This window comes from Pseudorca crassidens, chromosome X, assembly GCF_039906515.1.
Source record: "Pseudorca crassidens isolate mPseCra1 chromosome X, mPseCra1.hap1, whole genome shotgun sequence".
NCBI lineage: Eukaryota > Metazoa > Chordata > Mammalia > Artiodactyla > Delphinidae > Pseudorca > Pseudorca crassidens.
Genome location: NC_090317.1, coordinates 30,290,589 through 30,307,302, shown reverse-complemented (window position 1 = coordinate 30,307,302; position 16,714 = coordinate 30,290,589). Strand labels below are relative to the sequence as shown.

The following is a 16,714-nucleotide window of genomic DNA, read 5'->3' as shown; positions in this document are numbered from 1 at the left end:
GTTTGCTCTTGTGGTCTCCATATTACCGATGGGGGAAACCAGGTCTGAGAAGTTACATGACTGGCCCTAACTCTCACAGTGGCAGAGCAAGCATCTGAAAAGGTCTTGCCTGTCTTTAAGCCTACGTTCTTAACCAATCCACACTCCTGTCTCCTAACTACGAGGGCCGGGAAGGGGATGTCCCATACTCAAGTTCAGGAAGTTTAAAGGCAACAGCCAGAAGAGGCGGTGTGCCTGCTTCCTTTAGAAGGGCTGCAGAGGGAGAGTCGGGTCTGTGAGCAATAAGAAAAGCTGCTTTGTGCTCTCAGTTTCTTAAATGACTGAATTCAGTTTGATTCAACAATAAGAAGATGCTAATAATCTGCTATTACCTCTTCTTGTCAATTTGTCCTCAAATAAAAAGAACATGAAACATCTCGAAGAGTAGTCTAGGCACCCACATTCCTAACACTTCAGATAGGACATCAGGTGAAAATCTGCCAGTAGCATATGCTTGTCAGAGATGAATCCATGTATGTCTAAGTACGCACAGCTGGGGCGGTGAAACTCCGAATGGCTCATGAAATCACTTATGGTTCCTTTAGCCGTTCACTCCTCTCCTATTTAGATAACTGTGGTAATTCTAGAGCTAATACATGTCGATGGGCGCTGACACCCCCTCTCGGGGCGTGGGGGATGCGTGCATTTATCAGATCAAAACAAAAAATTGGCTCGGTCTTGGTATTTCTAACAAAACTGTATGCCTGGATTTCCTCTCCCACAATCTCCCACTTGCTCTGAATGTCACTTAATCCATTAAGAATCCTGCTCCTTCAAGGGACCCAACCATTGGCCAAGTCCGTATTTACCCCAGCTTCTATGCAACACTGCATGTCAGGACCCTTGACTTAATGCTATCAACCACCCTGTCATTTAGGAATGTCACCTTGGCACTTAAGGGAAGCTTCCCACGCAAGCATCAATCTGGTTGTTGATGACTCAGCTTCTGTTAACACCCTACTCCACCTTCAGCCCTGTTTCCCAAGGGAGGGACTAAGGGAGCAAACCAAAAGTATGAGGTGTGGGCCCAAACCAGACATTGAAGAAAACTTGTTTTTGGGCTACTGTGGTTTTCCCTGCTCCCTTCATTGTGGGAAGAAACACCCCTAGAATCTTTTTCTTATCTTTTTTTATTTTAATGGACTATCTCTTCTATAAGAGTCTCTTTGTTTCTGGGACTGAGAGGAGGGAGAGAGGGAGGAGTCCAGGAAACAATGTTCCCCTTTCTGAATGTAAGAAATAACCCCGTGGCATTTGCTCGTGTGTACCTGGATTTTTGCCGATTTTTGCCACTGGATGCCAAGGGAGTATAGCTGTGGAGACAAGTGAAAGCTGGTGTTGATGTTTAAAACTGAAGACTGGAAAGTTCATGGAAGTGACTTTTCCTGCTGTAGTGCGAGAGGCCAACAGTCTGCTGACCTAGGGGCTGCTTTACAACCATAAGATCAGCACTACTGGTGACCATCTCAGTGTTTGCTTCTCCACCCTTCATGGCTAATGTACCCAGCAGAACTTCCACACACAGTATGAAAACCAGAGCGAGAGATAGGGGGTCTTAAGCAGACATGTCAGAAATAAGCCCCAGTTACCTCTTGCCAAATGCAAAATAATCAGCTCTCTAGTGGAGAAGAGTCTGACTGAGCAATGGGTAGGGGTAACTGAAGGTAAGAGACTGTTCTACGTAGGCGTTGCTTTTTGCATAGACTAAAGATGTACCCTCCTTCCTGTGGAGGCAGGGCCAGAGAAGCTCAACATCTTAGAGACTGGTGTAAGGGAAAGACTATGGGTTTGGAGGTCAACACATCTGGGTCAGAGTTCCAGGTCTACCACTAACTATACGGGTCAGCTTGAGCAATTTCTTTAATCTCTCTGAATCTGTATTCAATCCTCACGAGCAACCCTTTGAGGTAGATATTAATATTATACCCAATGTAGATGAGGAAAGGAAGGCTTAGCGAGGTTAAGCAATCAGCCCAAAGTCTCAGAGCCAATAAGTAGCAGAGCAAGGATTCAAGTGTAGGTCTATCTGTCCGACTTTGAACAATTCTCTTCTATTACCTCAGTGATCTTGGTGCCTGCAACCCCGACTCCACTTCTGGGCACAGATTGCGGCCTAGCTCCAAACGCAGCTCTATGCACACTACCATTCAAAGCTCTAGGCAGAGTTCTAAAAATATAAGATCTCTGTGGAAGAAAGAAAAAACATGGGGGTTGGAATGTCTGCACATTAACAGTGGAATGTCACTGTCATAATACTTAAAGCATTCTTGGGGTGTGTAAAGAGAAGTGAATATGGTGATACCAGCCAACACTGTGTGCCGGGTACTAGGTAAGCACATCATGTATTTATTTGTTCTCTCATCAATGTTTACAACAGTGGGGTAGAATCAGCTGAGAAGCAGGTCCAAATTCCTCCCTCCTTGTTTTTTGACAGGAGAGGAGTCGGGAATGGAAGATGAATAGTCCAGTTAGGCACTGATGCTCGAGTTCACTGTTACCTGAAGCTGTCTGCCTCTCTGGACCTCTGGAGAGGGGCATATTCTGCTTCCTGATCTTTCAGACTCAGACTTCAACATGAAGATGCTGTCGTGGGACAGGACTTTGTTCCCCATGCTGCTCTTGGCCCTGGACAGGAAGGAAAAAGTCTTGAAAGCAGCCAAGGGAACCAAATGAACCAAAGACACATGTATCAATATGTCTATAATATGGCCTACCATAGACACCTCAGAAGCATATGTGCTGACACAGAAAGTTGTCCATGAGATATAGAGTGAACAAAATAAAGAACAGTATGGTCCCATTTAATACATATACATATATTACATACATATGTAGTTTGTGTTCATAGAGAAAAGTCTGGAAGGATATCCACCATATTGTTAGTGGTGGAATGGCACTAGGAACTCTGAGGAATGGCACTAGGAACAGGAGGGATATTTTCATTTTATACTCTATGTACTTCTGCATAATTTTGATTTTTTAAAATGATCAACATGTATCTTTTTTATATAATAGCTTTACTTTTACTGAGATATAGTTTACCTACCATACAATTCACCATTGAAAGTATATAGTTCAGTAGTGGCAACACTGAGGAAGGGGAGGGAAGACCCTGAATCTTGCTATTATTAAGATGAGAGTTATAAAAGATCTTTCACACACAATTTGTCTCTAGTGTTTTTGTTTTGATGAAAAATATCACATATGTGGGCTTCCCTGGTGGCGCAGTGGTTGAGAGTCTGCCTGCCGATGCAGGGGACACGGGTTCGTGCCCCGGTCCGGGAAGATCCCACGTGCCGTGGAGTGGCTGGGCCCGTGAGCCATGGCCGCTGAGCCTGCGCGTCTAGAGCCTGTGCTCCACAACGGGAGAGGCCTCAACAGTGAGAGGCCCATGTACCGCAAAAAAATATATATATATATATATCACATATGTGCCCAGACGCTGGATACTTTCATTCACCAGGTCTTTTCCTCTTTCACACAAGGGTTCTGCAATATATTTGTCCTATTTTCAAATTCATCTTATGCACCCACCCTACCCACCTCCAGCTTGCTAAACCCAGATGGAAACACCTTCTGATTGGGAATGGAACCAGGTTGATAAGAATTACGTTAGGACAAATCAGGGGAAAGTTAGAAGCAAATGAAAGGCTAAAGGCACAAGACACTCCTTTGGGGATGTGGAAATATATTTCACCTTTTAAAATTTTCAACCAAAGACATCACAAGAAAAGAAAACTACAAACCAATATATCTTATGAATATAGATGCAAAATTCTTCAATAAAATACTAGCCATCTGAATCCAGCAGCATATAAAAAGAATTATACACTATGACCAAGTAGGACTTGCAAGGAATGCAAGGTTACTTTAATATATGAAAACCAATTAATGTAATATACAATATCAATAGAATAAAAAGAAGAAACCACATACATGGTCACTTCAATAGATGCAGAAAAAGCATTTGTAGAATCCAACATTTTTTCATGAAAAATACACTCAACCTTGACGGAGAACATCTGTGAGAAACACACAGCTAATATCATAATGATGAAAGACTGGATGCTTTCTCCCTCGGATCAAGAACAAGACAAGGATGTCTCCTCTCACCACTTCTACTCTGCATTGTACTGGGTTCTAGCCAGGGAAATCAGGTAAGAAAATGAAATAAAGGGCATCCATACTGGACAGGGAGAAGTGAAATTATCTCTAATCACAGATGACATAATCTTGTGTATAAAACTCCTAAGGAACCCATTAAAAACTACTAGAGCTAATCAATGAGTTCAGCAAGGTTGCAGGATACAAGACCAATATATAAAAATTGATTGTATTTCTATATACTTGCAATGAACAATCCAAAAGTGAAATTTAGAAAACACTTCCACTTACAATACCACCAAAAAGAATAAAATATGGATGGACCTAGAGATTATTATGCTAAGTGAAATAAATCAGACAGAGAAAGACAAATACCGTATGATCTCACTTATATGTGGAATCTAAAAAACAAAACAAAAATCAAGACAAAACAGAAACAGACTTATAGAAACAGAGAGCAAACTAGTGGTTGCCAGAGAGGAGGGGAGGTGGGGGGCTGGGCTCAATAGGTGAAGGGGATTAAGAGATACAAACTCCCAGGTATAAAATAAATGTCACGGGGATGTACTATACAACATAAGGACTATAGTCAATAATACTGTAATAATTTTGTGCGGTGACAGATGGCTACTAAACTTCTCATGGTGATCCTTTCATAATGTATTTGATCGACTCAGTATGTTGCACAGCTGAAACTAACAATATTGTGTGTCAACTCTACTTCAATTTAAAATTTTTTATAAAAAAGAATAAAATAGGAATAAATTTAATGAAAGCTGTGTAAAACTTATACTCTGAAAACTATAAAACACTGATGAAAGAAATTAAAGAAGATCTAAATAAATGGAAAGACAGCCTACGTTCACAAATTGGAAGACAATCTTGTCAAGAGGGCAATACTCCACCAATTGATCTACAGGTTTAATGCAATCTCTTTAGAAATCTCAGCTGCCTTAAGTTTTTTTTTGCAGTAATGGACAAGCTGATCTTAAAATTCAAAGCGAAGTGCTAGGGACCACAAATAGCCAAAACAATCTTGAAAACGATGCATAAAGTTGGAGGACTCACACTTGCCAATTTTAAACTTACTACAAAGCTACAGTAATCAAGACAGGGTAGTACGGCATGATAGACATACAGATCAATGAAATAGAAGGGAGATTCCATAAATGAACCCATTAATCTATGGTTAACTGATTTGCAAGAAGGGTGCCAAGACCATTCAATTGGGAAAGAATGTTTTTTTAAATAAATAGTGCTGGGACAACTGGATAGCCGCATGCAAGAGAATGAAGTTAGACCCTTATTTCATACCATATATAAAAATTAACTCCAAATGGGTCAAAGACCGAAATATAAGAGCCAGAACTCTTAGAAGAAATCATAGGGGTGTATCTTCGTAACCTGGATTTGGCAATGGAGTCTTAGACATGACACCAAAAACTTAAGCAGCAAAAGGAAAAAAACCAGATAAATAGATTTCATCAAAATTACAACCTTTTGTACTTCAAAAGACAACCCACATAATGGGAGAAAAACTGTATACCTGATAAGGGACTTGTATCTAGAATATACAAGAAACTCTTACAATTCAATAATAAAAATAAAAAAGAATGAAATTTTGCCATTTGCAGCAACATGAATGGACTTGGAGGACATTATGCTAAGTGAAACAAGTCAGACAGAGAAAGACAAGTACTGTATGATAGCACTTATATGTGGAATCTAGAAACTACAACAAACTAGTGAATAAAACAAAAAAAGAAGGAGACTCACAGATATAGAGAACAAGCTAGTGGTTACCAGTGGGAAGAGGGAAGGTGGAAGGGCAATATAGAGGTAAGGGGGGAAAAGGATTACTATGGGATTATATGAAATCATGTGTGTGAAACTTTTGAAAATTGTAAAGCACAATAGAATTTAAAGAATCTTTCATTCAAAAAATAAAAAAATAAAAATACAGATAACCTAATTAAAAATGGACAAAGGATCTCAATAAACATTCCTCCGAAGAAGGCATACAAATAGCTAACAAACCCATGAAAAGATGCTCAACATCATTAGTCAGCAGGGAAATACAAATTCAAACTATAATGAAATGCCACGTCATACCCACTAGAATGGCTAGAAACAAAACCAAGATAACAAGTATTGGCAAGGTTGTAGAGAAATTGGAAACCCCATACACTGCTGGTGGGAATGTAAAAGAATTCAGACACTTTGGAAAACAGTCTGGTGGTTCCTTGAAAAATTAAACATTAACTTACCATGTGACCCAGCAACCTCACTCCTAGGTATAGACCCAAGAGAAATAAAAATATATCTATCCAAAAACTTAGACACATATCTAACTCAGCATGCTTCATAATAGCCCAAAGGTGGAAATAACCCAATATATGTCAATTGATGAGTGCATAAAGTGTAATATATCCAGGCAGTGGAATACAATTCAATTTTTAAAGGAATAAAGTACTGATACATGTTACAACATGGATGACTCTTGAAGACACGCTAAGGGAATCAAGCCAGTCACAAAAGACCATACATTGTATGATTCCATATATATGAAATATCCAGAATAAGCAAATTTACAGAGGCAGAAAGTAGGTAAGTGGCCACCTATGACTGGACTGGGGTTGACTGCTAATGGGTACAGGGGTTCTTTTAGGGAGGGATGAAAATGTTGTTAAAGTAATTTTTAATACTTCAAATACTTTTTTTCCATTTATTACCTTTCTTACCAAATTATACATGTAGGTTGGCATTTTTAAAAAGAATCTGTAAATGGTAACTAGAGTGGCAGCTCAGGCAGTGTAGGGCTAGCACCCACCTTGTCGTTGTTAGCCTGCCTGGCTGAGGGATGAGCACATGGGCTATTTGATTGTGACACACTCCGAGGACAATGTGGTGTTCTGGGGATTAAAATGGCACCCACGCTAAGGTGGCTTGTGGGCCAGCAGGGAGGAGAGGAGGCAGATGTCTGCCACTTTGTAGTAAAGTCCTACCCACATTTTCCCTAAAACTCTCCTACCCAGGTGGCCCTGGTGGTGAAGGCAAGGTTCTCTGCTTTATGAAAATAGCAGAAAATTAACGTGACTCCAGAGGAACACAATGGAGTTGTTTCTGATGCAGCACTGGGGGAGCATCTCTACACGTTCGCTCATTACGCACACATACACACTTCCATTCACTGCTTCTCTATGACCTGCTGGCTCAAATCAGGCTTGAGACCAGTGTAGGATCTGTGACTACTCCACCTCCCCTGCTTTGTGCAGAAAAACTGCAAGGAAATCTTAGGCCATAAGTGGGCTTAGAAACTCTGTCATCTCCATGCCGTGCGTCAGCCAGAGTATAACCGTTGCACTGGCTCTCTAGTGTCAAGCCCTCCCTGATCAAAGGATTACATTAGCACCAGCTGTGGTCAGGTCTGTCGGAAACCAAACCTCCTGTCCACTCCCTGGAGGCAAAGAAAACACATCCCAAATCTAAATAAAATCTTGGCCTTAATTAAAGGCAATAAAGTGTAGTACACCAGCACCCACGAAAGAATCAAACAGAGGAATGGGATTTGTCCGTTCTATCAGATACAGCTTAAAACACTCTTGGAAATAGATACTGGACCTATTGTACAGCACAGGAGAGGGCTGGCCATAAGTTTTGTTATGATTGATCACTTCAATGGATCGCTTCAATGGATCGCTTCAAGCTGATCTCCCTAACTCCCGAGTGATATTCTCCAGGGTTTCTCCCCTAGCAATTAAGCAAGAGGTTCGGGTCAGGGGTGAACTTCAGGCCTCCTAAGGTATATTCTTAATTAATTTACGCTCCTTGCAAAAAAAAAAAAAAAAAAAAGACCAATCTCAGGTCCTTAGAAAAACACCCTTCCTCATGTATGAACTAGTTCATGCACTTATACCCACTCCCTCTCGCTCTCCTTTCCTCCCTTCCCCGCCCCAGAGGTGCACATGCACACACCTTCTTAGTCTGGAGAATATATCAGACTAAGTGGACCATTTTGGAGGGAGAGGCACAAGTAAAAAGGGGCAAGGTAGAACTTCAGTAGAGACAGCCCTTGCCAATTTGTAGAGACAAATCAGAATAAACCCAAACTTCCCTCTCCCACCTCACCCTCTGGGTTTTTCTTAGGGCTAGTCTCAGTTTTCCTTAGACCTCTAATGCAATGGTCTATAATGGTATGATTTGTGAGGTATGAGGCAAGTCCCTTTGCAAAACCATCTCCCTTGCTAGTAAAGCTATCTGAAATACCTCACATTCAATGCACTCATTAAGGTCCTTTTTAAGGAGACCTACGTGCTGTGAGTGGGCAGTATAACATGTTTGCTAACTATCCCATTACCTCCAAGTAAAGCCTTGAGGGAATGGGTAGCAGCACACGTGAGCTCTGTAGGGAGTCCAGATAAGCCTGGAATTTAAGGCCAGGGGAACAGACCCAAGTGGAACTCCACAGACAGGAATCCAATTGATCCAGGAAGAGCTGCAGGTACTGGGTGTCCAGATTTTCCACAATAAGATGTGGAAGTTGAGGCTTCAAAGATGAAAATTTGAATAGGAGTGGCAATGTTGGCTGAGAAACAGTCTTCCCCATACCTTCTGTGACCAGTTACAGCATTTACCCCAGTCTCCTGGGACGGAGGGAGAAATGAATTTGGGTTCTTTGCTTGCTTGCTTTTTTGTTTTTACATTAACACAGTGATTTCATCCTTATGCCCCAACCCAACTAGATGGCTTCACTATCTAAGACTTTAATCACACATTAGGAGATCTGGAGTCTGAGGACTGGGCAAGCAAACCAGCTCAAGCTTCCTAAACGACGGAGGCCATCCTTACCTTATGAAACAGAGTCCTCTGGCTCCTAACTAATGGTAGGCCCCTACATCTCATGGTAGCTGTGACTGCGCAGGTTGCCCTGATCTACCCGCACCCTCTCACACAGCACTCTTGGGGGAGGGGTATGCATTTGTCATACTCCGTGCAACCCACTGAGCTGTGCAGCCCAGACGGCAAACATGTATATATGTGTATATATATATATATACACACACACACACACGCATACAGGGAAAGACCTCCAGGCCCAGCTCCCACAGGCAGGGAGGCCAAGAGTCCCTGGGACCAAAGGCCCATTGGAGACTTGGCTGCCAAAGGGGGACCTGGATCTAGCTACCTGCCCCTTGCCCCGCCCCCACTCCCCGCCCCACCTGAGCTTACCTAGGCTTGGTTTGTCGACCTTCGCAAACTGGCTTCACGGAAGAGATGTTAGTACTATCACTGGACAAGTTTGGTTTGAGGTTCCTCTTTCCCTGGGCATCTTCAGGCTCTTTTTTCTTCTTCTTCCCAAAAAATCTCTTGAAGCCTTTAAATTTGGATTTCTCCTTTCCTGGAAGTTAGAATTGAAAGTGAGGCAGAGTGTGATGGTGGAAGGGAAGACAGGAGAGGAAACGGCCTTCGTTGCAAGAATGAGGAGTATGATCCCAGAGGCCCTCCAGGTCTCGGCCCTCATCCCCAGTGCCCACAGCACCATTCATCCGGTTTGTTCTCTTCTTAGTAACTCACTAACAAAGTAGCTGAGTTTCTGGTGAAAGCAGAAGCTCAGATCCCAGCTTGTGGCCTCTGGGCAGCCTCTATTCTGGCTCAACTCACCATGCGTTCACTTGCCACTCAATTTCAACTATGAACACACACCTCTTTCCTGGCCCTAAGAAGTTCATTCATAGGCAGCAATTCTTGAGCCAACATAAGCACTTGGTACCCCGGTCGCTGGAGTCATGGTGATCCAGTTGGGGAGCGAAGCTTCCACATGTGACAAACTCTTCAGGACCCTTGGAAATCCCTGTGGGAGTTGGTACTGCCCAACCTGTGTGCTGAAAGGATGCAGACCCAAGGAGTGAGTGCAGTGGGGTTGGTGCAGTCAGGGAAGACGTCCTCAAGGAAGGGATTTATGAGCAAGGGAGAGGGCTGGGAACGGGGAAGAAAGGGCTGCTGGGCAAAGAAGCTCCCTGTGCAAAGGACATGACAAAATCACCTACGAAAGAGTTTTGCAAGGGAGGATGTGTGTGAGTGTGTGTGTGTGTGTGTGTGTGTGTGTGTGTGTGTGCGCGTTATGTGCATTGTGTATGTTCTTCAATTATTACTGATTGGTTCAGATTATCTACAGTGCTGATGCCCTCTGCAGCAGTAAGGAATGTGAGCTTTAAATGCTCCTCAGGCTTTGTTTGGGCTTTCTTGAGCTTCCTAGTAAACACATATATCTTTATCAGGGCTCAGTAGAAGAGGGGAAAAGGCAGGGGAGTTTGCACTGCATTCTTCAGAGGCAAGGAACCAACTCTTACTGCTTCGCATGCAATAATTTACCAACTCAGGTGTCTCATTCCAATTTCCAACAGCCTGGCCTCTGGAAGGGCTCTTGTCAGCACAGCAATGCTGCAGCAGCAGTGAAGGGTCCAGCCAAGGGAATTGCCGACAAGGCTGCCATTAGAAAGACTGAGTGGTGTGACGGAACGCACCACCGAAGAGTCAGAAAACTCTGGAATCCCGGGCTTGGCTCTGCTATCGATTAGCTCTGTGACCTCAGGTAAGTCACTCAACCTCTCTGGGGCTCAGCTGGAAAATGAGGGTATCACGCTAATCAGCATCTCCCAGAGTACGTTCAGAAGGATACTCATAGGTCTGTTGCATGAAAAGGGGGTTTGCAGTCTCGTCAATCTGGGAAATGCTGATTAAACAGAGTTTAAGGGTGTGATTTGCAACAAGACTCTTCTGAAACTTCAGCATGCCTATGTGTATGGTGTAGCGCCGAGAAACGGGGTAACGGTGTTGTCTCTCCAACGCGTGTATGCAGAATGTCTGGCAAAACACACTTTGGGAAATGCTGAAGTAGCGCTCCTTCTAGCGCTGAACGCTATGGCCAGCTTGTGTACTGATTAATCCTAGGCCTGCCTATTCGAAAGGTTTCTAAACTTCAAGGCCTGACTTAAGTCCAGTTTCCCACCATCACTACAATTCATGCTCCTCTCTGTACACCTAAAACTTGACTGTCGGCACCACAAGTTTTGCATCTGAATGTTCTCTAGTCTGCGCATTCATTCATTCATTCACCTATTCAATGAACGTTTATTAAGGTCAAGCACTTACTATGTTTTGGGTATCAGTGAGAGAGAAATAAGATACGGTTCTACGTCTTAGCTACTGTCTCCCACATCTAGGCTGTAGGCGGGGCCTCTTTAGCATCCTCTTTAGCAACTAGCACAGTGCAAAGCACGCTGTGACACTCGAGAGACAACTGAGTCCATTGAGGGGTGCAGAGTACGAACACAGCTTGTCACTTCCCTTAAATTGAGAACACTGGGCAGCGCCATCCTTAAGCATCCTATAATTTATACACTGGCCCTTATTGGGGTTGATATAAATGATAAATAATGTGGTAAAGATCTTGGCATAAGATCTGGCATGTAGTAAATGCTAATAAATGTGAGATAAAATTAGGGAATCAATAATTGTCTATTAAGACCAGATTCAATTCTATCTGTAGAATTGATCTATCAATTCTATCCATCTACTCTATCTATCTAGCGATAAGGGGAAGAACCCCATATCTATAACTCAATAGTGAATTCTAAAATATACATGATTAGAAGCAGAAGCCAGCACGGCTTGGGGCAATACAAGAAGGTGGTAGGCCTGTGTGCTTGGTAATCGTTGCTTAAGTAACTTCAGTTTTGAATGATTTGAGGAATTTCTCATCTACTAGGATGTACCTACACAGATAGGGTCATGGTTAGGATAAACTTGGCAATTCTACCTTGAGATAGACAGAATAAAGAGCAGAGGTACAATAGGAAACATGTTTTCCCAAGCTTCCTTCTTCAATTTTTTAAGGACAAAATTAAAGTAATTTCTATGATAATAAATTATTTAAAATGCTATTTGACCTCATAGAACCACTGTGAGGATTCAACGTGAAAGTGCTGAGAAGTATACAGGATGGAGTAGGCTTGGCTCTAAAGTAATCTATATTTTGCTCTCCGGCCTTCTTTCTTAATCTTCCCACCCCCAAAGGATTTCTACAATCCATGAAATAGTGCGATTTTTATGTAAAATCCTGATTACTATACTAATCACTAGAATCAGTTTTTTGCTGAGATGTATTTACCAACTGGATCTCTGGGGAAAATGCCCTTATTTGTAATGTCTGCCTACTCTTGTGGTGTAAATCCTCCCATCATAGTCAATTTCAAGCTACTAACATGACATTTAGGGAGAGATGTGCACAGCCTCCCAAGCCAGCGTAAGGTAGCTCCAACACACCACTAAATAACTCCTGCCCAGTGAGGATGAACTGGGCAGCGTCCCCTCACAAGCGGGAAGGAGCCTTTGCAGGCACTGCCATTTTTCAAACAGAAGGAATGACATTTATCGATTCTTGACAGATGGATCTCCTTCTGAAACGAGAACAACTTTCTGCTCAGAGTGTTTGGAAACATAATGATTATTGCCCTCCTTGCTTTGAAATCCCAGAATGGAAGGGAGGAGGGCAAAGCTAGACGATTTGGAGTTGCAAACCTGCTTTTCACAAACCAGCAAAGACAGAGGGACAGAATCAGTAGGTGACACAATCTACAAACACTTAAGAACTGAATAAAAACACTTCTAATAAACTTTTCAGGTTGTAAAACTGAATGTACCAAACATAGTCATTGTATGAGCAAACCAAATTAGGCATTAACACATTTTTATGTTCCTAAATTAACCAAATGACTAGTGACTATAGAACTGTAAAAGGTGTTAAAAATTAAGTATGCGTATATTCCAATGTTTCCCCAGTCTTCCGTTTTTTGCTCGGCAGAAACAACTTATTTTCCCACGAGGATTTAAAATACCTTAAGCAATGCATGTTTCTTTCAACCTTGGCCACTAGGAGGCAAAGAATGTTTCCTTTCCTCCCTCGGGGGTAGCTCTGGCTATAGTGGTGGTATAGCTTCGTTGGTAGGGAGTTGGGGAGACACCAAGAGGTGGGGTGGGCTGCCCATTGATCTGGGGCAGTGACTTGAAAATTGGACATAGCCTGACTAAGCAACCCATTGCCAGACATCCAGCTCAGCTGCAAGAGTCCAAGTCTTCAGCCTGCTCTGGCTTAGGAGAGCTCTCCATCCCCGACAGCATCAGACCCCGTGTATGGAGACCCTGGGAGTGAGATACAAAGCTGGGAACTGTCCACGTGCTATGTTACTTTCGAAACCCGAATGGAATCCGAGACACTTGCCATATATTCACTGGTGTAAATTGGCCTTTCAAACTTTCTTTTGCAAAGGGGTGCCTTTAAATTGCCAGCAGCTGGGGCTTCCCTGGTGGCGCAGTGGTTGAGAGTCCGCCTGCCAATGCAGGGGACACGGGTTCAATCCCTGGTCCGGGAAGATCCCACATGCCACGGAGCAACTAAGCCCGTGCGCCACAACTACTGAGCCTGCGCTTTAGAGCCCACGAGCCACAACTACTGAAGCCCGTGTGCCTAGAGCCTGTGCTCCGCAACAAGAGAAGCCACCGCCATGAGAAGCCTGCGCACTACAACGAAGAGTAGCCCCCGCTCGCCGCAACTAGAGAAAGACCGCGTGCAGCAACGAAGACCTAACACAGCCAAAAATAGATAGATAAATAAATAAATAAATTTATTTTTAAAAATATATTGCCAGCAGCTGAGCCCTGTGTGGGCTGGTTTCCAAAGTTGCTGAAAGTGTAAAGGGTAGATAGACCTAGACAGCAGGTTTGGGTCAAAACCCACATTTGTATCCAGCAATGTCTATGGAGATCACCTATACACTGGGTAACTTATGCCACCACAAGGCACAGCAGTGGTGGTCAGTGAGCTGACTGCTGTTTGGACTTCTGTAACGAAGCCATTGACTTCTCTGTCCAAGCCCAAGGACTACATATCCCCAAACAGGCAGTAGCTTTCAACACCCTCATCCACCGAGGGCCTGCAGTGCATCACATGCCAGAAAACAGCCCATGGAAGCAGTCCTCTCCCGTTCCCCCAGACAAGAACACACTTAAATCCAATGAAGAGATCATTGCTTTGGGTTGTGTATTTGCTTATTTACCACGCACACAGGCAGCCCTTCTGGGTTGCACTTGAGCTTTCAAAATGCATCGCGCATAACGGTGACCTTGTTCTCTTGTGTTGCTGCTTGGAAAGAAGACGCTTCTAACCGGCCTTTCTTCCCTTCAACCTCCAACAGCACCTTATTCTCTGGCTGGCAATGACTAATACTAAACATGTACCCAAATGCTGGATCTCTGTGAGAAAAACATCTTGGGAACAGAGAAAGGGCATTTCCTTACCTCCACCCTTTATCAGGATGCAGCGCAATGACACCTTTTTCTCTAGGCACCTGTCTAGCTCATATCCAGAAAGATAGATCAGTTCATTTGGCAGTTGGGGTTGCCTTGGTGAGGAGGCCTATCATTCATTCATTTATTCATTCATTCACTACAAACTTTTGAGTGTCTAATCAGTCTCTCTGAGACCCAATACTGAACAATGGTGACACAGATGAAGAGCCTCCAGGAAGCCACAAGAAGGTTCCCCTCTCTCTGTCCTTCCAGACCAAGTCTTCTGCACCACACTAAGAAACCTCAGCAAACATTGAAGAAAAACCCAGTGAACTGTTAAATTCAGTTCTGCCTTTAAATGCAATGGCTCATCTTATGCCTTATGGTTCCTCCCCTTCCCCCCACCTTTTTCCAGTGTCAATAAAGCGTATCATTGTTTAGTGACCTTTGCCTCTCTATTACCCCACTCATGGTCTCCTATCATTCACAGGTGGCACCATAATTTATGCAATGGATAGGTTTTGCAAAATAAATTTTTGTAAATTGATTCCCATTTAGCAGAAGCCTATGGTGGCTTCTTTGTTACTATCCCCCCTTGACTCCTCAAATTACAAATTTATCTGTTGGTTAAGTCTGGATTCCTATCTACAGCAAAACCTCAGTTGAATCTCTCAGATCCTGGCCTGCTCTGATTTTTTTTTTTTCTGATTAAGCAGAAATTCTTCTCATGCCTTAGTAAATGGAACCTGCTAACCATCCCCAAAGAAGATTGCAGGGCCTAGACAAAACTCTTTTGACTATCAGAGTTTGAGATGAAACAGAACAGATTAGAAGATGGAAAACTAAATATGGACTGAGTCTAGTGTCATTAGAAATTTGATATGAACTTGTTTTCTGTGACTTGATTCTTTTTCTAGGGGTTAAACACATTAAACAAATCTAGTTCTAGTTACCAAGATTTTATTGGGTTACTTACCCTCATCACTGGACTCCAGAACTTCCATACTGCCAGAAATTTCACTTAGTGATTCAGCTATAGTTCAATCACTAAAATAAAATATAGAGGAAAAAACAAAAAATCATTTACTATCTAGGATATAATACAATCATTTTACCCTACTCCTTATCCTCCAGTTAGATTCTTACACTATGCAAGAAAAGATATACAAAGGAAATTGCCATTAGAGAGAATTATTCTTCCTTAAAAAAGATAATGGGGCTTCCCTGGTGACGCAGTGGTTGGGAGTCCGCCTGCCGATGCAGGGGACGCAGGTTCGTGCCCCGGTCCAGGAAGATCCCACATGCCGCAGAGCGGCTGGGCCCGTAAGCCATTGCCGCTGAGCCTGCGCGTCCGGAGCCTGTGCTCCGCAACGGGAGAGGCCACAACAGTGAGAGGCCCACGTACCGCCAAAAAAAAAAAAAAAAAGACAATGATTCCACATATATGAAATGTCCAGGATAGGCAGACACATAGACACAGAAAGTGTCTTGCTTAAGGCTAGAGGGACGAGGGTGTTTTTTTTGAGTGATAGAGTACAGGGTTTCTTTTTGAGGTGATGACAATGTTCTAAAATTAATTGTGGTAATGGTTGCACAAATCTTTGAATATATTAAAAAGCATTGACTTGTACACTTTAAATGGGTGAATTGTATAATATGTGAATTATAGCTCAATAAAGCTGTTACCAAAATATAAAAGGCAAATGTACAAAACCTGATCTATTGCTTTGTGTTGGGGCCCATTACATTTGGAGGTCTGTTACTATTCATGGGTGTGCCCAGGCAGACAAAATTGTATAGATAAGCCATAAAGAAAAAACTGAGATAGTTGACTACATAAAAACTTTTAACTTTTGGCCAAAAAGAGTAAAGAGTTTACAAAAGAATAACAAACTAGGAAGCAATACTTACAACAAATATAGATAAAGGTGCCAATTTTCTAAATTTGTCAAGAGTGCATATAAACTAATAAATGACAAACAACTGGATATAAAATGGGGCAAAGGATACAACAGGAAGTTTATAGAAAAAGAAATACATAAAGAAAAGTTCAGTCCTACTCATAATTAAAGAAATGTAAATCAAAGTATCAAGTTAACATTTTTACCTATCAGATTGTCCAAAAGTTTTAATTCTGATGATATTCCATGCTGACAAGGATGAGAAAAGTGGACACGCTCATACATTATGAAGTGTAAATTGCTCTCTGAAGAACAATTTCACA

The 16,714-nt window shown here is 42.5% G+C and overlaps 1 protein-coding gene across 1 annotated transcript in view; it reads right to left on the bottom strand.

Annotated features, from left to right (window-relative positions):
* The window catches only part of KIAA1210 (KIAA1210 ortholog), a 33,463-nt gene extending 17,924 nt beyond the window's left edge, over nt 1-15,539 (bottom strand). The window contains 3 exon segments of the mRNA XM_067722683.1: nt 2,538-2,664; nt 9,373-9,541; nt 15,467-15,539. Coding sequence (XP_067578784.1) covers nt 2,538-2,664; nt 9,373-9,541; nt 15,467-15,494 — 324 coding nt within the window. The 5' untranslated portion in view covers nt 15,495-15,539.
* Nucleotides 15,540-16,714: the final 1,175 nt, after the last annotated feature.